We start from the raw sequence: 22,701 nt of genomic DNA on the forward strand, positions 1-22,701 counted from the left end.
GGACGTCTCGGGCTTTCCCCGGGATCAGCTCCAAACTAGGGTTGCGAGAAAATAAAGAAGACGATAAAAATAGGAAAATTATGATATTTCTTGATTGATTGAAATGAATAACAATGTCCACTATTTATAATAGTGGATACTAACTTAATGGGCAAGACAAAAGATACGAAAAAGATATGCACTCCTTAAATATTTAACTAAATAATGTAACTAAATAATAATGCAAGATACAAAAGATATATAAATAATAATAAATAATAATAAACGTATCATCAGGCCCAACATCCATACTTCAACAACGACTTGATCATTGATTCATATTGTTCTCTCTAGCATTCCACCAATTTGTATTCCTGCGAGTTGTAGAGTTCTTTTTACTAGTTTTCTTACTCTAGAATTCCACCAATTTGTATTCCTGCGAGTTGGAGATTTCTTTTTACTATTTTTCTTACTCTAGAATTCGAAAGTTACGAAATTGATAAATTTTGACTATCAATTTTGACTATTATTCATAATTTTTTCTTGCAACTTGGCTTATACTAATGATAATATAGGATACACAAAATAAAACATACCCCTCCGTACACGAAAAATAGAACACATTGTAAATGTCACGAGTTTTAATGTGAAATTAGTAAAGTAAGAAAGAAGAGAAAAAAGTAAGAGATAAGTAGTGTTAGTGGAATATGAGTCCATATTATTAGTTTGAGAGAAAGGAAAAAAGTAAGAGAGGAGAAAAAATAAGAGAGAAGTAGTGTTAGTGAAATGTAAGATCCATATTATTAGTAAGAGAGAAGGGAAAAAAATAAGAGAGAAGTTGAAAACTTTCATTTTTTAAATGTACTCTATTTTTTATGGACAACAAAAAATAACAAATGTGCTCTATTTTTTATGGACGGAGAGAGTACAATCTTCTAACAAAATTCAAAATTATTGTTGAATTCCTACCGTATATATGTAGAAAGAATATCAAATGAAAAAAATATATAGGTACCGTCGATCCTATTTAATTTCCCATTGTCACAACTCACAAGTAAAAAGCTCTAACATAAAACAACTAAGGCTAGCAGTAAAAAAACTGCACATTTATTAGTCGTATGCTCCTATTACTAGAAAATTTATAAATTAATTTTACAAAATCAAGTATAATCATAAAAAAAACCCTACAAATAGAGCCCTAATGCCGCATTCAAAAGAGAGCAAATTGCTAATCATGTTGCAAACCCCATTTTGAACAGTTCAAACTATCAGCTCAGATGTATATATATACTATACACACCATTTGATCAAGCCTAGGCTTCATCATCCCCTCCATCTTTTTCCGATTCATCGCCGGATTCAGAGGCTTCGTCATCCTCGTCATCTTCGTCATCAGACATATTCTTTATTACTTCCGTGATTATATCTTTAACTTCGGACTTCCTATGCAAAAGATCTACGCTAAAGTGATCTCCTGATTGTCAACCGGGCACAAAACAGTTAGTAAACCAGAAACTAAGCTTATATAGCAGTGGGCGTGTTATAGAGGTCGTACCAAGTTGTCTGAGGATATCAGATAGTGTCGCCTGCATTTCACAAGCAAAAAACGAAACGACTCATAAATAACGAATAATGAATCCAAGATTAATCATAACAAGCAGTGTGTATGGCAAGTGGATAACTTACAGTGTTAAAATCAACTTCCTTGAGTATGTTCACTACGACTTCATGCATTTCTTCCCGGGTAGGATCTTCTTTAGCCTTTTTGATACTTTTGCCTTCACCTGCTCCAAAACCAAAAAAAATGTTCAATGAAACTATGACACTAGATTAGATTATACTCGAGAAATCTGACAAAGGCTACTGGGAAGGGTGAAAAACATGGGACCGTGTAGGACCAAAAAATGGATTTTGACTCAAGGTGCCTTAAAATGTAGTTAAAGTTCAGTCAAGTAGGGACGCTTCATGAACTGTTGTCATTACGACTTTCATGCCAAAGATAACTCATTGCAGTTTTACCGAAGGACAGAAATAGACACCGTTTAACCATAGATACATACACACGATGGGCATGAATTGCTTCCTCTCTATGCATTTTACATCATCCTGATGAGCGGCAAAGACTAATCAGCATAAGAATTGAAGACCATACCTTGATTCTTCTTCAAAGCTTTGGTTGATGACTTGCTTGCAGCTTTAGCCTTTGCAGGTGGACTTGTATCAACCTCAGTTTTCTTTTCAGCTTTTTGTTTCTTAGCTGAAGTCACCTTCTGTTTACTCTTTGACTCAGTGTTAGCAGCACCTTTCTTTGATACAGAACTGGACGACTTTTTAGTCGATTTAGCAGGAGTATTTGAAGCATTTGTAGGGCTTTTCTTACCAGCAGACTTCTCAGCTGTCCTACCAGTATCTTTTTTAGTCCTCTTCTTTAAAGAACTCGGCTGGGTATTGGGTGAACCATGCTCTTCACCTGTGTCTTCCCCTGAGTTGGTCTCTTTTTCATTGCTGTCCACCTGAGCAACTTTGTCATCCTCATCCTGTTCTTCGTCACTTTCTGAAGATTCACTTTTTTCATCAATTTCTTCGTTGGTTGAAAGTTTTCTCTTTTTTCCAGAATCAGAATCCGTTTTTTGCTTCTACAGGAAATGAAATATGCAACAGTAAGGAAGCAGAGGATTTTAAGCATAGAGAATACCATCAAGGCAAGTCTACAATTCTCACTACTCTATAGACCTACAAATTTCTTAACATGAATATTATACCATTAACGATGAGATATTGTAACTATTGAAGATATTAAGCAAAACCTATGTATTTAAATAGGGCTTCATTCTGACAAGCAATTTCAATCTGCCCAGTGAGTAAGTAGGGTTCCAACTTCTAAAATCTGCAATTGGAGACGACTATTTCCAACCTAACATTGAGATTAGGGTAGGAAACAAATACAGAGCTAGCACCAATGTGCAACATGCAAACACGCATACATGCATCACAGTAAGCCATAGTCAACACAGTATAACAGTGATGACACAGAAGAACGGAGAAAGATAACCAACCAATTGTCCATTCAATTGACTCTCACCACTAATATTATTTACACATAACCCTTTCAACTGAATGAGAAAGAGTCTAACCTTGGTAGATTTCCCTCCAGCCGGGTTAGAAGAACCGTGGCTTTTGATTACTGGGTCATTACTCTTTCGCTTCTTACCCTTCAGATGTTGTAATGGAAGGGAGATATTAAAAAAAAATAGAAAAAAAATATTGTTATCACTTATCAGGTAAAACATACATGCAACAACAAAGGTAAATGAAAACATTGACCAACCTTTTCCTTGTCAGCAAGCAACATCTCTGATGTGACATGAGGAGATTCCAGGAATTCCAATAACTTCACTGAGAGTTCTTCCTGGATGATACAAAATAATATTAACAAGTGGAAGAGATTTCAAGAATTATAACATAGAACACATTACAAAAGCTTACCTTCTTTACAGAAGCCTTATTGTCAATATTAAGAACATCACAAAAATCTATCAACTTTTCTTTGACACATTTATCAAGCTTCTCCTTAACTTTGGTTCTCTGTTTTCCCTGTCAAGACATAGAGCATATGCTATGCTTAATGCAAAACTAGCTGTAGATACAAGAATTTAAAAATTCAAATATAAAAAAGGACAATAAAAAATATACATGCTCACGCTGTAAAGAAGTTTCTCAAGCACATGAGAAACAACATAAATATCTCATCTTAGTAGGTGATCATATTTGAGAATCAAATCTTGTATATCCAAACACTATCACATAGGAAAGACTTGAAGAGCACACTACAAACAAATAAGGATCTGCTTGAACTGAAAATGACTCAATTTTTTTGTCTCAAGACACTGATATGGATATGCAGAAAAGATATCTTTTGGTTTGTTAATTACTACCACTATTTAGTTGTAAGAGTTTTATTTACGTTGGAGTCTTTTATAGATTAGTCATTTATCTTTTATCTTTTTTTACTATCTTCCAACCTTCCAATCCTATGTTAATATCATGCTGCATCTAATGTTTTGTATGATGCATTGCAATAGAAGGTTTAAAATGAAAGTCTTATTTGAAAGTAGAAAGTAAGAAACCTAGGGTTTCTTAGTAGAAATGTAAACTTAAAAAAAAACATATAAAGCATTGGCCTACGTGCACAGAACCAGTCACACAGTTTAACACTGAGAGGAATGGTTTAAAAGTTGAATATTTTGAAACTAGTTACTAGGCAATTCTCAGTAGAAAGGACTACACAATTGATGCTAGTCACATCATCTGCTACCAAATCATAAGTTCAAAACTGAAGTGCAATCAATCAGAGTATATTAGCAACTCCTAATAGTGAGTGTATGATGGCACATAAGATCGGAATTCACTTGACTATCATATAGTATAGAATTATTCAAGCCTTTCTCATCAGAAAGCTAGAAGAACCATGCAAACTAATTATTTAATTAATGAAATCAATCAAATATGGAGTACAAAATTATTTTACCATATGAAGGTTTCCTGAAGATATTAAATCTCCCAACCAATCAAAGGATGTGAGCAATAAAACAATTAATTATCTAGTTGATACAGTAAGATAGCCATATAAGAGCATCTCCAGTGGGCGGATGTCCCACTCGGACATCCACTAGGACATCCCAAAAACACCTCCTACCACGTCACTAGGACTTCCCATCCCACTGCCACGTCACTAGGACATCCCCTGCACAATCTGCCCTTCCCATCGCCCTTCCCACTAGGACTTCCCGCAATAAAAAAAATCACAATAATGTAATTACGTAAAAACGGAATTATAATTTTGACACGGAATACGGGAAAGCAAAATACGGGCAAAAATACATAGTCATAAAACATAAAAAAATTAACACAAGTGGTGCGAATGAAATGAAGTTCAACGAGCCGTATATATAGAGTTTTAAAAAAAAATTATTACCGGACGTCCGACCCACTCCACAATGGCGGACGTCCGTCCGCCCGTCGCCCGCACGTCCGAGGACACTCGACGTCCTCACGGGACGTCCGTATCCGACCTTCGACGCCACAATGGCGGACGTCCCAGTCGCCCGTCGCGGACGTCTGACCGGACGTCCGCCATTGGAGATGCTCTAAGACTAGAAAAATGTAAACCTCGAAAAGAAGAGAAGAAAAAGAGAGAAACACCCCACCTCATTCTCAGTCCATACAAAACCTGAAAAGAGGCCGATATTTTTCTTCAGATTATGCACCTGAACAGAAGGGGTAATCATGAGACTCCAGATGATGACAGAAAATCAAATGGGCAATTCAAAATCACGATTGCAGCAAAGTTGCAGGATAAGCACAACAAGATATATTTCAATATGAAACCTTTGCTTTTTTCCCATAAAGAATGGTGTGAAGAAGGTGCAGGTTCTCATCAGCTTTTCTCTTGGACAACTTGAAGGCCACTGAAACATGCATAAGAACATAAAAACAGCATGACTCATATTAGCATAACAAATTAATTCGTTAAAAACATCAGTAGATAAAGCCAGATACCAGAAACACATCATGTGTAACTATAGCATTATGCCACTATATATGCTCATAAGGCATAAGCTATCGGCTAGGACTGTCTTGCCCTATCGTAGAAAACACATGTGATGTGCTCACTTCATCCTCAGGCTCCGGATTCAGCCATGTATAAACACAACCAAAGCTCATCACATGATAGTCATGTTTTGGCAACCTACTAACGACAGGACAACTAGAATTGTTCTTTGATGCAAACCATTTTGATCTTTATATGAAATACAAGTAGCAAAATTAACAAAATTTTCATAAATAAACTCTTTAGTACTAGCAAGCCAGTTTTATATGTACATGAATGGACAACTTACTAGTGCATGTTCCGCAACAGATGTAATGCACATAAACTCAACTAGATGAGGGACTCAGTCATCTCATTCCAAGTCATATAAGAAAATCACATAAGCAAAGATCTGCTTGCAGAACACACATCACATCATATATTTGAAGTTTCAAAAGAAAACAACAAAATTTGCAGCAGCAATCGTCACATAAAAATGAATTTTGAAATCATCACACAAAATTTGCAGCAGCAATCTAATATCTCCCTACTTCATTGACCAAAAAAGGTAAATCCCAAAATTACTGAAAGATACCATTGGGGATGTCTTTGAGCTGTGTGCCTTGGCCCTGTCAGAATATAGCGAAAGTAGCAATTAGAAATCCTAAAGACGACCCATATAAAAAACAAAAACTAATGATATAACAGCGAAGAACATGGAACAAGATACATGAAAAATAGCAAAGTTCCTTCTACTTTAGTATACCATTCATTCCGCAGAAAACATACCAAGAGCATGCTATCAAGGTAAGAGCATTCTTTTCAGTAGAAATACATGTCCAATTTCAGGAAAGTAGTAAATAGTAACTTTCCGAAGGCAGGAAATATAAAAACTTAATTTCTGTAATGAGATTGCTGCTAATTAGATAAAATACTTATTCTATCTCAGAAATTATTAGCTTGGAACGACAACAAGCATGTTATGAGATCATTCTATCTCATTCATGTCCACTGTTAATTCTGAAACATTACGGTTAAAGCAAAATGATACTATATCTATTCTTATGAACTTAATTGAAAAATTATGAAACAATTTCTCTATCAGTTTATCATCTCTCTCCTTTCAAAAAAAGACATGATTGCAAAAGATAACAATTTTAACCCAAAAAATACGTATGTTAAACGGATCACGGTACCTTCTCAATTGCCAAAGGCTTGCGAGCAGAACTCTTTGCCGACTCATTCACCGTGAATCTCTCAACTGTCTTCCTCTCCCTGGTCGGCCTGTCACTCACAGGCGTCCTAGGTGACGACAGTTCATCCGTCTCGGTCGCTCTCTTTTTTCTTGAATTCGTTGCTGCACTCTTCTTCTCTTCTCTATCTTCGCCATCTTCTTCTCCGCCACTTTTGGCCTCTTCTACTACTTGTTCCTCCCCCTTTTCCTCTACTTCTAGGTCTTTCGCTCCCTCGTCTTCCCCCGCATTTTCACCTACTTCTTTAATCTCTTCATCCTCCACCTCCTTTTCATTCTCCTGTTGCGTTTCCTCAATTGCCTCCTTTTCCTTCAGTTTCGCGGCTTCCACGCAGCCGGCATCGTCCTTGAGTACCCCTTTTTCTTCAGCTTCTGTCGAGCCCTTCTCCTCCTCTTGCTTATTGCATGCTTCCGACGTTTGCTTCTCCGATTCCATCAGAATTACTATTCGGTAGCGATCAACCAAAACCCTAAATACCTGCTCACGGTTGTATGCACCTGTATAGCAGTGTGTTGAGGATTTTTCAAGTAGATTTTGTACAGGAAGCAATAGATCATGGAAGCAATAAGCTCTTCGTTGTGATCTTAATCAGAAATACTATAATTAAAAATTAGGGCACAAAGTTGGGGTCACAATTTGGGGATTTTGGAAATACATCGTCAATTAGATTATGATTTATTTATGACAGTTACTAAAAATAAATTGTTATGGAGGAATGCAATTTATTGGGTAATTAACACTTAACTAAAAATAAATGTTATGGAGGAATGCAATTTATTGGTTAAGGGTAATTAACACTTACTAAAAATAATTGTTATGGATAATTGCAATTTATAGGGTAATTATATCATGAAAAGTAGGGATGTCAATGCAACTCAAAACCCGTGAGTCGGCCTGAATAGCCCGGTAAAAAGAGTGGGTTATAGCTGTAATTTTGTAACATAAATATAAAACGGGTTAGCCCGAATGGATTGACGGGTTAAACGGGTTGGCCCGAATGGGTTGCTCGTCGGCCCAATAGGTTGCAACTTTTTCACTCGGTCCCACAATATCAACTTTCAAGTTCTACCTCGACTCATTATTCCATCGTCCAATCATATGACACTACTATCTTTCCACCACTAAAGCCAATCAAAACAAAATTAAGAACTAACCCATCAAAATCTCAATACATTTATCATTTTAATAATGATTCATATAGGACATTATTTTTAATTTTCATAAATAATTAATTATGAACAATGTTAAAATAATGACACAAACACAAGTTTTAATTTATGTTATAGTTGATCGAGATGAAAGACTTATATCCAACTATTATTGAAGAAAACTATGAAAATTTGAAGATTTTATATGAGTCTAAAATTAAGCAAAAAAAATCTAAAATTTAAAATAATTTATAGAGGAAAATTTTGATACAAGAGATTATTTTTCGAAAGCTTTTAGGCCCGAATAGCCCAATGGGTTAACCTGAAAACCGACGGGTTAGGGTTGAAAATTTATGACCCTAAAAATGCATTACTTGAATAGTCCGCACCCAAATAGCCCGCCAACCCGAGTAGATTGGCCCGAACCCGAACGGGTTAGCCCGGTTGATATCCCTAAAAGTATATCCAAAGGGCATGGAGTATTTATTTAATAGGACTATTCAAAAAATATATAAGAGCATCAGCAATGGCGCTCGTCCCAACGGAATTCCGCGGCGGACGTTCGTCATTGTGCATGATATGCACGGATACGGAATTCCGCCAGGACACCGCAGTTCCACGGCGTTATGCGGAATTCCGTCGCGACGGGCGTGCGGACGTCGGCCATTGCGTTGACTTCCACGGACGTCCGCGCGGAATTCCCTTTTATTGCATTAAATTTTTTTAATTGTGGGAATTCCTTGGGGATGTCCGCCACTGTGCAGTGAGAAGTCTTTATGACGTGGCAGTGCAGTGGAAAATCCGTATGATGTGGTAGGAGGTGTTTTTGGGAATTTCGCGGGAAATTTCGCCGAGAATTCCGCGGCACTGCTGATGCTCTAAGAAAACAATCAGAATCTTATACTAAAGAAGGCGTAATTTTTCATTACTTTTATTCTAACTTTTCTTAATTAATAATTTTTTCCAATTTAAAAATACTTACATATTTAAATATTTAAAGCTCCACAGCAATTATATTTAAAAATTAATACTAGTACTAGTAAACAGTGCTACTCCTACATTTTTTGAATCATTCTTAATATAACAATAAAATAAATGATAATCATTATGATGTTAGCATAAATATTTCAATTTTAAGGGCAAAATCGATATTTGCTTCTGAACACATTTTAAACCCCCAAAAACGTGACCTATAACCCCAAAATTCAATCTTGCTTCGCCATGGAAAGAATCACTCCAGAGTTGGAGCTCTACACCATTCCCAGCTACTCCAGTAAGTATCCATCAATCCACAATCCCCCATCTCTCCATAGTTATAGCACACACGGCTACAGTTTCGCACTTCATTATGCCCTAATCTTGAAATCTGCGTTTTTTAATTTTCTTGATTTATTGAAAATAAAAGGTTGGTTCTCTTGGATTAACATTCACGAAGTGGAGAAGTTTTCTCTGCGCGAATTCTTCGACAGCAGCTCAATCACCAGAACGCCCAGAATCTACAAAGAGTACAGGGACTTCATCATCACCAAATACAGAGAGGACCCTTCGAGAAAGATCACTTTCACCGAGGTCCGGAAGTCGCTAGTGGGCGACATCAGCGTTCTCCACAAAGTTTTTACGTTTTTGGAGAAATGGGGTCTCATTAATTTCAACGTTTCTGGTAGTCATGAGGGGGGAAATAGTCGCGAGGGGGCGTCGTTTGGGGGTAAGGAGGAGGAGGAAGAGGGGGATTGGAAGGGGCGGATGAAGGTTGAAGAAGGTGCCCCTCATGGGGTGAGGGTGGTGGCAGCGCCCAATTCTATGAAACCGCTAGTGCCGCCGCCCCAACCGCCTCCTTCTGTGGGTGGGGATGGTGGCGGGGTAGTTGGGGAGGTGGGAGAGAGTGGGTTTAAGTGGCCGCCGTTGGCCTCTTATTCTGATGTTTACGGGGAGTTGATGTTGCAGGAGGAGAGGAACAAGGGTGGTGTGGTGTGTGGGAATTGTAAAGAAAATTGTGATTCTAAACAGTATGAGTATACGAAGGTACCGTAGATATGCCTCCACCTTTCAAGTTGTGCTATCTTGTTTCAAAATATCAAACTTACTATCTGAACTAGTCAATCAGGATTCAGGAAAAGTGTAATGTTTCTGTTTTCTCGTGTATGTATGCTATAATATCATTTTAAGAGAAACTTTGTATGCCTTACTGTTAATAGGCCATCTATGACAAAGAATTGCTGCCTTGAACTCTTGCTCAAGTTGAATTACATAACTTTTATTTGATGCCTAGAAACAGATAAGCATCCTCTATGTAACTAATTGGTTTGTGATGATTGTGAGTACTTGCAAATGAGTTATTCTAACTTCTTAACACTAAAGCCAAAGCATATACTCCTTGTCTCTTCAGCTGGCTGAATGAATTTATCATGTATCCCTCCTATCAATCACCAGTCTCTCTCCTATTTATTTGTTCTTTCCAATTTAATAAGAAAAGTTATGATTGTATTAAAGCTTGGAACCCTCTAAATTTATGGGTGTTAAGTACAATTTGGATAGCTATGGCCTGAACTGCCCCGGGTAGCTATGTCTGTTTCCACTTTACTCCAACTGTTACTTCAAATGCTCCATAGGGTCATTTTGAAGAGTTTGACAATTCTTCTTGTTTTGTTAAATGAGATGGTTTCTTCTTGCTTGCTTTCCTTTGTGGGCTGAATAGCATATTTAAACTACAGCATATTGCTTTGTCCGCACGTACACACATTTACATATTTCTTATGCATAGGTTTTAAAAAATATACTTGAAAAATGGCATATTATGCAGTGATTCTAGAAAATAACAATTGCTTAGTGTTAATGTGTAGCTATCTGTTGAAGATAGGTTGTAGTGTTAGTTTGCATCTTAGATACTGAAGTAAACCCAAAAAAGAGACATACTGGTAAATATGTGGTGACTTGCACTTCTTCAAAATCACCATTTCTTGACTTCTGTTTTGCCTATATCAGGAGGGAAGTTTTATTCTTTGTGAAAAATGCTTCGAAAGTGGAAATTATGACAAGGAAAAATCGGCAGATGACTTCAAGTTAAAAGATACTGTTAATCAGGCAGTTGGCTGGACAGAGGAGGAAACTCTACTTCTCTTAGAATCTATCTTAAAGCACGGAGATGACTGGGATCTTGTTTCTAAGAATGTTCAGACGAAAAGTAAACTGGAATGCATCACAAAGCTTATGCTGCTGCCATTTGGCGATCTTATGTTGCGGGGTGGTCTTGGAAAGGGTGGATTATTGGATATAATTGGTTATGGCAAACAAGCAGCGGTACCTTCTAGTGAATCACTAGAATCTGTGAAGGCTGAGGAACCAAGCTCCGAGGTTCAGAATAATGATCAGCAGAACGGAGATGCCAATTGCGAAGGTCCTCTAAGGAAACGAGTGTGCACTGGACCAACTTCTGATGCTGGAAATTATATGATGAAACAGGTACTTAATTAACTTCTACAAAAAGCTGTATTTGTTGTTTGGTGTTGCTCTATTGACTTCGAGTTTTTATTCTGAAAATTGTACAATGATGATAAGCAGCTATAAATGTGCTTGTTATGATCTGATTCAATCTTCACTAAGCTATTATATCAAGTTTCTTGTTATTAATGCCTCTATTGAATTTTGGTCTACCAGGTAACTCGCATTTCCTCGATGTTGGATCCACATATCACAGCTTCGGCAGCTGATGCTGCTGTTATTTCTCTTTGCTACGAGAACCAGTGTTCAAGAGAGCTATTTGACGACAATGATGGCAAATTTTTCGATTCAATAGCCTCCCCTGAAGCAAGTAATCCTGAGAGGTACCTGTCTAATTTTCTGTCAGATCTTACATCTTCGGATAAAGTATTGAATATTAAAGTCAGATTAAACTTGTTTCTACTCATCAGAGACACTGATTGCGATGCTGATAATGCAGAAGAAGATAAAAGCCCCAATCAATCAGGTATAAAGAGTTACGTTTTATTTTATTCCAATCACGCTCTTCTTAATCTGTATTTCCTCCGTTCATATGAACTTCTGGGGCTGTTGTTGATATACCAAATATATGACAATTTTTGCAGAAATTTCGGGGATATCATCTGCGAAGAATATAATTCCACTAAATTTGAAAACACGGGCTGCAACTGCAACAGCACTTGGTGTAGCTGCTGCAAATGCGAAGATGTTGGCTGATAAGGAGGAGAAAGAGATTGGAAACTTGGTTGCTATTATGATTGAGACACAGGTTTTATTCTTGATATAGATCACAAAGCATCTAACTTCAAAACTTGGATTCTGAAGAATGAAAGAAATTTATTCTGTCAATCTACAAGTAAGCATTATTTGACATGTTAATTTAATAAATTGTTGCAGCTCAAGAAACTGCAGGGCAAGGTGAAGCATTTTGAAGATCTCGAGCTAATTATGGGAAACGAAAACGCCCAACTTGAAGAAGCCGAGCAATCTCTTATCATGGAGAGACTGGATGTGTTACAAAGGGCGTTCGATGCTGGTATACCCAGATCAAAAGGAGCATAACTTGACCAAGTTTCAAACAGATTCTCTTTCACATTTACCTGTATTTGTTGTTATACATTGGTTCTACTAATTGATTGATAAAAAAGCTAAGTAAATGCACGATTTGTAAACCCTAGTGGCATTCTAAATATTTAATTCTAAATTGAATGAATATATTCACATTTATCCTTTTTCCAGATTCTATATATAAGCTCTTTAATTGCCCTCTTTCTTTTATTAATCACACTATTAATTTCCCTTAAAATTCAAAAAATATGCCATTGTTTGTTTATCATGCATAAAAGTGTCAAAATAAACCACAAATTTCTGACCAAATTTATTTTCTTCTATGTTTTTTTGAGTTTCTATAGCATCAAAATGAAGTTGTATAAACTCGCTGAGAAACTTTCGATCTTAAATCTACAAACTCGATCAAGCATGATTAGTTGGATTCGGCCAAAAACATGTTCGGTACATCGGTGGTCATGTTGTTACATTAGTGCACGTTAGAATATACTCCATGATAAAATATAAATTAATTTTTTAAAAATTAGTTGATGGGCCTGGCCTAAATTTGCGGCTGAAACCTATAATTTGTATCTCAAAATTTGGGGGGAAAGTGAAAAATGAATAGAAGGCGCCTCCTTGTAGTCTCCTCCGACGACGAAGACGACGATGATAACCTCCGCCCTCCTCCGCCTCCTCCTCCTCCGCCTCAACAGCACTGGTTAGATGAAGACGACCTCATCGCCGATGACATCCAGTCCGATTTCCAAACAGTTACACTGAACTCCGCAAATCCTACTCCCGGCAGCAACAATTCCTTCACCGCACCCCCCACCACCACTCAGACACAAGGAAGCCACCGATTCGAGCCGATTCCACTTGATATCTCCGACGAGGATCCGGAAGATGTTTCTACCGGCGGTGACAATGCCTTCCCTGAAGCTAAGAACGGTAATCACGGTCATCTCCAAATGTCGGAATCGCCGGCGGTGGATGGGGTTTTGAAGAGGCTAGGTCTCAGTGTTAGGGGAGAGTGGCTGGATTCGTGTCTTCAAGGTCTGCAGGCATCCACGCCGGGGTTTCAGAGAATGGACGATTCATCGAAGGCTAAGCTTTGCTTCAAGCAGTTTTTGTGGTCGGACATGAATTTCTGCGGCGCAGGGGTGCTTCCGCCGAATGTTCACACCTTGCATTTGGTTGATCTCAAGGGGCCATTTGTTCTTCAGGTGAAAATCGCTCAAATTTACATCGATTTTTTTTTATCAAGAGGTATTCTAAAAACTGTTTAAAAGCGGAATTGAATGCGTGTGGAACTTAATGTAGAATCAGTGATGGTCGTATTATAGGCAAATGCAAAAACGATTGATTCTGAGGTTTTAAACATTATTAGGGCTAATTGCATGTTTTTGTAGGTGGATGAGGTAGTAAACATAAGCAACCCTGTTCGCGGGAGGTACCAAAATGCTGCTCCGGGAATCAAGAGATGCCTCAAACTGTCCATGACAGACGGGATCCAACGTGTGTTTGGCATGGAATATCGACCCATCAAAGATATTCAAGTTTTGGGACCGGCAGGACTGAAGGTCGTGCATATGCTTATTCGTGTTTCATGATTAGATATGTAGGAGGTTGTAGCAATTGATTAAATTATTGAAAATTTGTAGGTAGTTGTTTGTAATGTGCATGTTAGGCATGGGCTCTTGATGCTAGTCCCTGAAGTTATTGAGGTGTTGGGAGGAGCCATAGACGAGTTGGAAGCTGCACGGCAGAGGCTTGTCGAAGAAGTAAATAAGCCACCTCGGGGAAGAAGGTACTGATGAGCAGTTGAAAATTGACTATCTTTTGCAGTTAACTCCATTGAATGGTATTGCATACATGAAAGTTAGCCATTTAGTTGGACTTGGTGATCTTTCTTTTGTTCTTGCTAATAACGTTCTCACTATTTTCTTGAGAATAGGAGGAGATGTATGTAAGTAAAATAAGAAATTATATTATGTGGCTTATGCTTTTATTTGCATACTCATTGTTGCTTCTGATGAGCATTTCTGCAACTGGAGTTAGAAGAATTCAAGTTCCCACATTTTTTGGCATCATCTGATTCATATGTAGTCTACCCTTTTCCATATTTCATTTGAGCTATTTTTGGCCTTTCTGTGTTACATGCCTAAAGTAAGCGATACTAATAGAATTGGTCGGCTGAATGAACTGAAGTACTATTTTTTTAAGTGTCTAGACCGTAACAGAAAGGACTGTTGATGACAGAGGAATTGTTTGCATCACATTACTATTGTTTGAAAATGTATTAAAACCTGAGCAGCACCCTAAATTGCGAAGATATATAAAAAAATTTCAACCTTAGAAGTTAGAATTCAAGGGTGTGATAGGTCAAATAAGTTTACTACTTCTGTCTGATACGTCTGATACCCCACATAAAAATCTGTAAATTCAGAACTTTTGTGTTGTTTTGGATAACTCTTATCTCATCAATGCAGAAATAGGACAGGGGAGATTGTTCCTCTAACAACTAGAGCAACACTTGCTGCATGGCCACCTAGTAATGATGCAGTTCCAGGGCATGTAGATAATAACCGCCCAACGAATGTAATTCCCCAGCAAACAAGTAGGCAAGGTATGGCATATTGAACAGACTTGCAAGCTCAAATCTAGGCTGTGGATCTCATAGTTTTGTCTACTTATTTGTTGCTTACCAACTGTAAAGGATATACGGCTAGTGTACCTGCCAATGATATGCACAGACAAGACTTTGCTACTCCAACTAATAGAAATGATGCTACGGCCAACACCTCACATGCACCCTGGCCACCTGAACAAGATGAAATTCAAGGGCATACTGACCCTCCTATGCCTACCCATTCACGACAAGGTTAATCTATATTAAGAAAACTCACGATCTTTTACCAGTAGCTATCTCCCAATGCTTAAAAGATTTTCCTATTTTTTTCCATGACACCATAGGCCATGACATACGCAGACAAGACATTGAAGTTCCTGTGTATCAAAGTAATCCTCAGCCTAGTACCGTGCCAGCACTGCAGCGTGCACACTCTGTCGCCACTGCTCAGCATATTAATGAACCCTCATCAGAAGTTTTGACACCTTTAGGAGGGACTAGGCAAGGTATGTTGAACTAATGTACACATTAATAGTTGTATGACTCATGAATTCCTTAGTTTCTTATGAAAGATCTTAACTTGCTCTATCACGTGAATCTCCCAGGCACCCCTGCCAGTTATATGCCTGAGGAGGATGTTCATGTACCTGTCAGCATGGATGCTGACGAGGCTAACACATCTTCCATACACATGGATGTTGATGATATATCAACTGTGTATGATCTGGAACCGCATTTTATACTTTCTGGAGATAAAGAACCCCCTTTCATATATTTGGCTAGTTTATCAGCGAAGAATGCGGCTATTGATGATGAAACATCTGTTGTTCGAGGAAAAATAAAGGTGTGATCATTGCTGGGCTACAAATTTTATCCGCATTATTTAAGAGTTCCTCTTCTTCTCAAACTAACAACCATAGATAGACATCTCTTCTGAAAAAACAAAGAGTTATAGACAATCTTGGAAGCTCTCATCTTGAGCTTGTGCTTATATGGATTTCATTTAATTTCATATGGATTATGCTTGAATATTCATCACAAGTATATCACGTGCTACCTTTGCAGTGTATAATCACTGGTGTCAAGATATTCCAATATAAAGAAAGGACTACCTTTGAACTCCGAGTTTATATCGACGACGGCAGTCTCATCTCTGAGATCCTAATCGATCACAACGTGAGTAATTCATTTATGACAGTCCTCTTAAATGCTTCTGCCTATAATGCTTATTCCTTTAGGTTGTACGAAATGCAATTGGTTATTCTACTCAAGAGGTTTCAAATGCCTCTGAGTATCCGGAAGGCGAACGGATCAAGAAGGCAGTAAGAGAATTTTCAGTATTTCTAGCTAATTTTGAGGTCAGGATTCTGAGTTTGTATCTCTTCCCTCCCTTTTGACAATGCGTCTCTTTCTTGAATCTAATATATATTGTTTATCAGGGAACAATGCTTGTGGAGATGCGGGGAGAGTCTCAAGTCCCAGTTGCCGTGGAGATGGACCAGGGGTGTCCTACCTCTGATGCTCAGTTGCTTCTTGAGAGGGTCAAGTCGCTCACTTCTACTCCTCTCCCCCTAAACCCTAAACCCTAAACCCCATAAGCTCTAGACATTAACAAGAGGTACATGCATATATATACACATACGGTAATAACAACTGGTGACATTATTTGCAACTGTCTGTTTCTATGCTGCAAATCTTAACTACCTTAGGATTTTGATTCAAAGAGAAGTAAACTAGTACTACTAACTGGATTATCCTCTTCTTGATCAGTAAGTCTTGATGGTGGGGGATCGAAAGGAATCTGGCCACATGTCCTTTATTCTGGGCAAGTCTACAACTTTCTTGCTTATAGCTTGTGTGGGAGGAACTCCAGGGTCAGTGAGCAGGTACCAATGGTTGAACCAGTCGACGGCCTCAGGGCACAGCGCCTTGACGAAGAAGGTGGCCCCCATCCAGGTCGGCCACGTCAAGTAGCTGTCTCCATGGCATGCGCTCTTGACAACTGCCTCCGCACATCGTCCCACCGTCTCTACTGGAACAGCACTCATCACTACCTGGAGTTTAACAAATTCATCGATCAATGTAAGATAAATATTCGAAAGCTGGCTAATGATAAGATATTATTCTTACATACCTCATGTCTTGGTCTACCACCATTTTGCCTTCCTGGTTAAGGAATTTGCCTTTTGTGACCTCGGATTCTGTTAATCCGGGAGTGACGATTGTGATCCCGATATCTGGTGCAACCTCTACTCTCACAGTTTCTAAGAAACTCACCACTACAGCTTTACTCGCCTGTGAACAATGGTCTGGCGTTGCTTAGATAAAGAAGATAGGCATGTGAAATAATGTTGTACATATCACATATGTATAATGATACATTATATCATTTGATACCCGACATTGTAAAAACTCAGCCTCGGCGCATTGAGCCAGCTTGTGGAAGAAGCAATCACCACCATCTTCCCCTTCGTCATCCTCAAGTAGGGTGCACCACAGTAAGTCGCATACACCACACCCCAAAAGTTTGTATCCTGTCATCATACATATTAATCCCTTCGTCTCAATTAGTCGAGGCGTTTTGTTTTGACACAACTTAACAAGTGGTGTTTAATGGCTTTGAAATCAAGAACTGAGATTGACTGATTTACTTACCATTGCCTGCGAGAAGTTATCAACTTCAAACGTATCTTCAAACAGACTAACCGGAGTAACACCGGCACTCACCACAAGATGATCCACTAAACAAATTAATTTGAGAAAAATCAGATTCATACAAAATCAAAACATGATAGCAATTCATAGATAGTTAGTTACATACATCGGCCAAATTGGTTGATTGCCTCCTCGATCAATCTCTGACACTCTTGATCATCGGAGACATTGATCGTTATAGGCATGGCACGAGGGGACCCGAGCATGAAGGCTCTCTCAGCCACTTCACTCAGAGCATTCTCTCTCCTGGCCCCGATGACCAGAAACGCACCCCTCTTGGCATACTCATAGGCTATGTGCTGATTCAGACAAATGCACTAATTCAACTATCTTAAATAAGAGAAATAGAAAATGTGCAAACATTATTATACTACCCCTTGCTCCATTAGTATATCCGTATATGGCCTTTTGGGAAGTGTTTTTAAAGTAAAACTTTGTCTAAACGGGACAATATCATACTGTGGAGTTTGAGTGTGCATCGACGAATCTTGACAGTAACTAGAATCGTGAAGTCGAGTAAACGAAGAGAAAGGGTAATGACAAACCTCTCCGATGCCGGACGAAGCTCCAGCGACGACGACGACCTTTCCGGCGACGTTTTCGGGGAAGATGGAGCGGCAGAGGTAGCTGAGGGATTTGAAAGCGAGGTAGGGAGGAAAGAAGAAGAAGAAGAGGAATGCGGCGGCGGTGGTGATGTTTAGAGTTCCGGTGATCAAATCCATTGAGAAAGTGATTCAAACGGTGAAGCATTGTGATCTGTTATGGTAGCATGAATCTTAATTGATGATATATGTCGAATTTTGATGTGAGTGAACCTAAACTTGAAAGAATTGAGTGCCTACGATGGATTAAGCAACAAAGTTTTTTTGGCTTTTAACAAAGGAATTTATCAATAATTGGTTTCGGAAACAATATAACAGTTTCCGCTAACAATTGATGACTATGCAAGCGCAACCTATGCTTGAAAAAACTAATTGAATGGAATAAGCAACAAAGTTTTCTAACTTCTAACAAAGAAATTCATCAATCCTGACTCCATCTGGATCCTTAATTGATTTCGAAGCATTTCGAAACCAGACTCCATCTGGATCCATAATTGATTTTGGTTTCTACAATAGATAGCAGACATTTCGAAGCAATTCCTTCACGGCCACTTCAAATACACATGCAACAATAGGAATTTGAAGAGACCATTTAAATTTAGTACTACAAAGAAACATGTGAAAAATAAGGTGGATGCTTAATTTTAAAGAAATGCAATGTAGTATTTTATTTCATGGAAACCAATAAAACGTAATTTTATGATGCTTTCCAATTATTAATTAATATTTGCTTCACTCCTGTAAATACTATATGATTACAGATCCAATGATTTGATTTAAGGAATCGAATAATTGAAGATGTTGTCACACACAATATTACTACTACAATTACAACTTACATTTATCAACATTATGATATTTATTATAATCTTTATTCAATTTCAATAACAATCTTTCGCCCTTTAGAAGACGATCTCAATCAAACCTTATCTTTGGATTGATCTCGATAATATATATATATATATATATATATATATATATATATATATATATATATATATATATATATATATTCTTTGTTCCACGATTTTGTCATCCGACGGTTAGATTGGTGCCACGTGTCATTTAATAATGCAGATTTTCAGTTGAATAATGCACACCGACTAATAATGCACCGTTATAATGTAATAATGCAGATCATCTGGACCGTTGATGAATGAGATCTAACGGCTCATATTAAGAAGAATAAATGATGTATATGAGAATAACACGCTCCCCTATATTATATATATAAATGATATGACCGAAAAATAGAAAAAACTAAAGTAATAAACCATACTTAAATTACATTATTAATAAATCAAACAATTACAAGGGGTGGCTATAAATAGAAATCCGGATAGCCCAAGGCTTCAAAGTAGGAGTTGAATGGAAAAGATGAAACAACGACCCGATTCAGCCGTCTCCATCTTTGACCGCCACGTGTCACCACCGGTCAACCCCATCCTGAAACATCGGACCAAGAAACCAGCGTGCACCGCGCCGCACCCGAACAAGAATCCTCCGCATACAAATACCCCGATTTTATTATACAGCATGATTGGTTTTTGGGTGTGCGTCAACTTCCAACAAAGTGTTAATTACATTTCAACACCTAATTTTATTCCTGTCACTCTTTAGCGGCTAATAGAAGTGATCAATCCTTCTTTTGTGAACAAGCTCTGTGTAGTTTTATTTAGAGAGAGAGAGAGAGAGAGAGCGAGAGGAGAGATGGCGGTGGAAGAGGGTGAAACGCCGAGAAGCCCAGAGGCTAAGCTGGGGATGCAGGTTGAGGATTTGTGGGATGTGATGGAGCCTCAGCTGAGTCCCACTGAGAAGCTCAATGCTTGTTTTGAGAGCATCCCTGTCTCTTCTTTCCCTACTGCTCCTTCATCAGAATGTAATCATTTGATTTCTAATGTCCAAGAATTTCTGTTTGTTTTTCTTCTTGTTTTGCTTATTGGGCTGGGCTAAAGATTTGATTTTTATTCATGTATGTGCTGATCTGGGCTATCAAGATGAATATCTGGATTACATACCTTAAAAGGTTGGATTTGTATGTGGTAATTTGTGAGTTGGTGTGTTGATGAGGATTCTTGCAAATATGATGCTATATGTTTTAAAGCTCTGTTGCTTATTGTTTCTTGGATTACTTTAGGGTTCCTTTTATGACATCTAGTAAGTGAAGGAGGCAATAATGCTGATTGTTTGATTTTTGTGGCCTTAATTCTTTGCATCTTTTGTGTGATAGTTATTGAGATAAAGTCAGACACAACTGTGGCAGAAGCAGTCAAGTTACTTGCTGGGCACAGAGTTCTCAGTGCTCCGGTGGTGGACTTTATGGCTCCCGACGATGCCAGTTGGATCGACAGATATATCGGAATTGTGGAATTTGCAGGCATTGTTGTATGGATTTTGCATCAGGTTCGGATTCATTTTTCAGCATTTTGATGGGTGATAATGATCAGACGCAATGTGTAAGATGAAGTAGCATTGAACTTGTATTGCAGTCTGATAATGTGGAAGGCGGCACTCCTTTCGAGTCAGCTATGAATAGCCCGGACCGTGACATTGGACCTGCTGTTGCAGCAGCGGCCGCCTCTGGGATGTCGTCTCCTAGATATAAAAGTATCAACCCGGACTCTCCCACAGCAACGTGTGGGAAATTCTTCGAGACGCTCACTGCTTCTGATCTGTACAAAAATACGAAGGTCTTGTACTTTTACTATCCGACCTACTGTCTTGGTGACTTAGCCTATGTCTGCAGATCGTTCTTCCTAAGTTACATGTGTGTGTGCTCGTTTGGTAACCAGGTTGGGGATATATCAGGGTCTTTCCGTTGGGCTCCGTTTCTCGCCTTGCAGAAAAACAACTCGTTCTTGACAATGCTGTTGCTGTTATCCAAGTACAGAATGAAAAGCGTCCCTGTGGTTGATCTGGGGGAAGCAAAGATCGACAACATAATCACTCAGAGCGCGGTGATTCACATGCTACAAGAGTGTGCCGGCCTCCCCTGGTTCGAAAGCTGGGGCTCCAAGAAGCTCTGTGAATTGGGGCTTCCATTGATGAAGGCCAGTAGCATGATAAAGGTAATGGTAGGGCTATAATAACATCCAACGCGGCGTGAGTGCTTTCTAAGTGGTATGTATGTGCAGGTACACGGGGATGAGCCAGTGCTGCAGGCGTTTAAACTCATGAGACAGAACGGAGTAGGAGGCGTGCCTGTGGTTGGCGACGATGGAAACAAGCCCGTTGGTAATATAAGCATTAGAGACATACAGTTCCTTCTTACTGCACCAGGAATCTACAAGGAATACAGGTCTGTCTCTTGATGAGAAGAATATTAGAGTTCAGTTGGTATTATTAGGGGTTTAGCAGTGAGAGGTGAGTGGTGTTTTTGGTGCAGATCGATTACGGCCAAGAACTTCCTGACGGCCGTGAGAAGCTACATGGAGGAGCAGCAGAGGACGACGCCTCTCCCGAGTCGGATGGTTGCATGCCGCAGAAATGACACGTTGAAGGATATCATCGCGAAGCTGGATGAAAAGAAGATCCATCGCATCTATGTGGTGGAGGAAGAAGGTGGGGAGCTCGAAGGAGTTGTCACTCTACGAGACATCATCTCCAAGCTGGTGCACGAGCCTCATGGCTACTTTGGCGACTTCTTTGATGGCGTCTTGCCACTGCCTGCCAATAGCAGGGTCTAACAAACTCGACATGGTAATGTTTGGCTCAACATTGCTCTTGGTTTGGTAAAGAATAACTGAGTGGATTTGCTGATGATATCTGTTTTGATGGGAGACTAATAATAGGCTAAACCCCATTGTTTTTCTTTCTTGTTTCTTGTATAGGGGAATGGAAACCTTTTGTCATGCTCTCTTGAGAAAATGCAATAACGATTTCTTGTCTTTTCATTTGTGCCAAAGAAAAGGGTCCTCTCCACAAATGTCAAAAACCATATGATCAATGTAAAAGGTGGTGGTTATTTTGATGAGTAATCACTTTGAATAGAAACCTACAAAGTGATTATAGAAAGATAGTACTTTGTTGCTAACTCATCATGCACTACCTCTTAACACCACTGATTCAATAGTGATTGTGTCAAGATCAATGGCTTAAACAAGATGGGGTACCACAGAACAAGATTGTTCTGAAATGACTGGGTGGTGTAATGGAATAATACCTTAAATAGGACTTTGATTCTACATTGTCTGGAAATCTCCCCAACAATTATTAGGGGAATAGAAGTGGTTCCCCCACTACCATCACATCCATACTC

General features: G+C 38.7%; 5 protein-coding genes across 5 annotated transcripts; 3 read left to right on the forward strand and 2 right to left on the reverse strand.

Moving 5' to 3' along the window:
- Positions 1-974: 974 nt before the first annotated feature.
- Positions 975-7,485, reverse strand: LOC121766174 (protein DEK-like). The gene is made up of 11 exons (XM_042162529.1): positions 6,766-7,485; positions 6,165-6,198; positions 5,368-5,447; positions 5,187-5,246; positions 3,466-3,573; positions 3,308-3,388; positions 3,114-3,191; positions 2,132-2,615; positions 1,666-1,763; positions 1,535-1,565; positions 975-1,453 (listed from the first exon to the last, which is right to left on the reverse strand). Exons 1-11 carry the CDS (start codon positions 7,255-7,257, stop codon positions 1,293-1,295), a joined length of 1,707 nt encoding a protein of 568 aa, XP_042018463.1. The 5' UTR covers positions 7,258-7,485; the 3' UTR covers positions 975-1,292.
- A 1,651-nt stretch (positions 7,486-9,136) lies between these two features.
- LOC121766016 (SWI/SNF complex subunit SWI3A-like) lies at positions 9,137-12,681 on the forward strand. Its single transcript, XM_042162347.1, has 7 exons — positions 9,137-9,243; positions 9,376-9,992; positions 10,953-11,429; positions 11,625-11,791; positions 11,879-11,934; positions 12,053-12,216; positions 12,345-12,681. The coding sequence occupies exons 1-7, from the start codon at positions 9,192-9,194 to the stop codon at positions 12,507-12,509; spliced, it is 1,698 nt and encodes a 565-aa protein (XP_042018281.1). The 5' UTR covers positions 9,137-9,191; the 3' UTR covers positions 12,510-12,681.
- Positions 12,682-13,114: 433 nt separating this feature from the next.
- Positions 13,115-17,037, forward strand: LOC121763701 (recQ-mediated genome instability protein 1-like). The gene is made up of 11 exons (XM_042159758.1): positions 13,115-13,720; positions 13,907-14,077; positions 14,159-14,304; positions 14,987-15,123; positions 15,214-15,378; positions 15,471-15,632; positions 15,732-15,970; positions 16,192-16,302; positions 16,365-16,484; positions 16,566-16,744; positions 16,897-17,037. Exons 1-10 carry the CDS (start codon positions 13,115-13,117, stop codon positions 16,713-16,715), a joined length of 2,007 nt encoding a protein of 668 aa, XP_042015692.1. The 3' UTR covers positions 16,716-16,744; positions 16,897-17,037.
- On the reverse strand, positions 16,735-18,563 carry LOC121764435 (11-beta-hydroxysteroid dehydrogenase A-like). Its single transcript, XM_042160449.1, has 6 exons — positions 18,387-18,563; positions 17,948-18,140; positions 17,782-17,867; positions 17,529-17,660; positions 17,257-17,421; positions 16,735-17,180 (listed from the first exon to the last, which is right to left on the reverse strand). The coding sequence occupies exons 1-6, from the start codon at positions 18,561-18,563 to the stop codon at positions 16,893-16,895; spliced, it is 1,041 nt and encodes a 346-aa protein (XP_042016383.1). The 3' UTR covers positions 16,735-16,892.
- Positions 18,564-19,854: 1,291 nt separating this feature from the next.
- Positions 19,855-22,347, forward strand: LOC121766126 (SNF1-related protein kinase regulatory subunit gamma-1-like). The gene is made up of 6 exons (XM_042162471.1): positions 19,855-20,322; positions 20,674-20,846; positions 20,933-21,133; positions 21,236-21,511; positions 21,578-21,741; positions 21,829-22,347. Exons 1-6 carry the CDS (start codon positions 20,154-20,156, stop codon positions 22,127-22,129), a joined length of 1,284 nt encoding a protein of 427 aa, XP_042018405.1. The 5' UTR covers positions 19,855-20,153; the 3' UTR covers positions 22,130-22,347.
- Positions 22,348-22,701: the final 354 nt, after the last annotated feature.

Source organism: Salvia splendens, chromosome 14 (genome assembly GCF_004379255.2).
Source record: "Salvia splendens isolate huo1 chromosome 14, SspV2, whole genome shotgun sequence".
NCBI lineage: Eukaryota > Viridiplantae > Streptophyta > Magnoliopsida > Lamiales > Lamiaceae > Salvia > Salvia splendens.

Excerpts from the sequence above, each read along its gene's own strand:
- LOC121766174 (XM_042162529.1), bottom strand. The coding sequence starts at position 7,257 with ATGGAATCGGAGAAGCAAACGTCGGAAGCATGCAATAAGCAAGAGGAG. Across the intron at positions 6,199-6,765 it reads AGCCTTTGGCAATTGAGAAG|GGCCAAGGCACACAGCTCAA; the intron begins GTACCGTGATCC and ends ATATTCTGACAG. Across the intron at positions 1,454-1,534 it reads TGATATCCTCAGACAACTTG|GAGATCACTTTAGCGTAGAT; the intron begins GTACGACCTCTA and ends GTTGACAATCAG.
- LOC121766016 (XM_042162347.1), top strand. The coding sequence starts at position 9,192 with ATGGAAAGAATCACTCCAGAGTTGGAGCTCTACACCATTCCCAGCTAC. Across the intron at positions 11,792-11,878 it reads GAAGCAAGTAATCCTGAGAG|AGACACTGATTGCGATGCTG; the intron begins GTACCTGTCTAA and ends TCTACTCATCAG. Across the intron at positions 12,217-12,344 it reads CTATTATGATTGAGACACAG|CTCAAGAAACTGCAGGGCAA; the intron begins GTTTTATTCTTG and ends AAATTGTTGCAG.
- LOC121763701 (XM_042159758.1), top strand. The coding sequence starts at position 13,115 with ATGAATAGAAGGCGCCTCCTTGTAGTCTCCTCCGACGACGAAGACGAC. Across the intron at positions 13,721-13,906 it reads AGGGGCCATTTGTTCTTCAG|GTGGATGAGGTAGTAAACAT; the intron begins GTGAAAATCGCT and ends ATGTTTTTGTAG. Across the intron at positions 16,303-16,364 it reads AGATCCTAATCGATCACAAC|GTTGTACGAAATGCAATTGG; the intron begins GTGAGTAATTCA and ends TTATTCCTTTAG.
- LOC121764435 (XM_042160449.1), bottom strand. The coding sequence starts at position 18,563 with ATGGATTTGATCACCGGAACTCTAAACATCACCACCGCCGCCGCATTC. Across the intron at positions 17,422-17,528 it reads CGAGGCTGAGTTTTTACAAT|GCGAGTAAAGCTGTAGTGGT; the intron begins GTCGGGTATCAA and ends CATTGTTCACAG. Across the intron at positions 17,181-17,256 it reads TAGACCAAGACATGAGGTAT|GTAGTGATGAGTGCTGTTCC; the intron begins GTAAGAATAATA and ends GTTAAACTCCAG.
- LOC121766126 (XM_042162471.1), top strand. The coding sequence starts at position 20,154 with ATGGCGGTGGAAGAGGGTGAAACGCCGAGAAGCCCAGAGGCTAAGCTG. Across the intron at positions 20,847-20,932 it reads TTGTATGGATTTTGCATCAG|TCTGATAATGTGGAAGGCGG; the intron begins GTTCGGATTCAT and ends CTTGTATTGCAG. Across the intron at positions 21,134-21,235 it reads ATCTGTACAAAAATACGAAG|GTTGGGGATATATCAGGGTC; the intron begins GTCTTGTACTTT and ends TTTGGTAACCAG.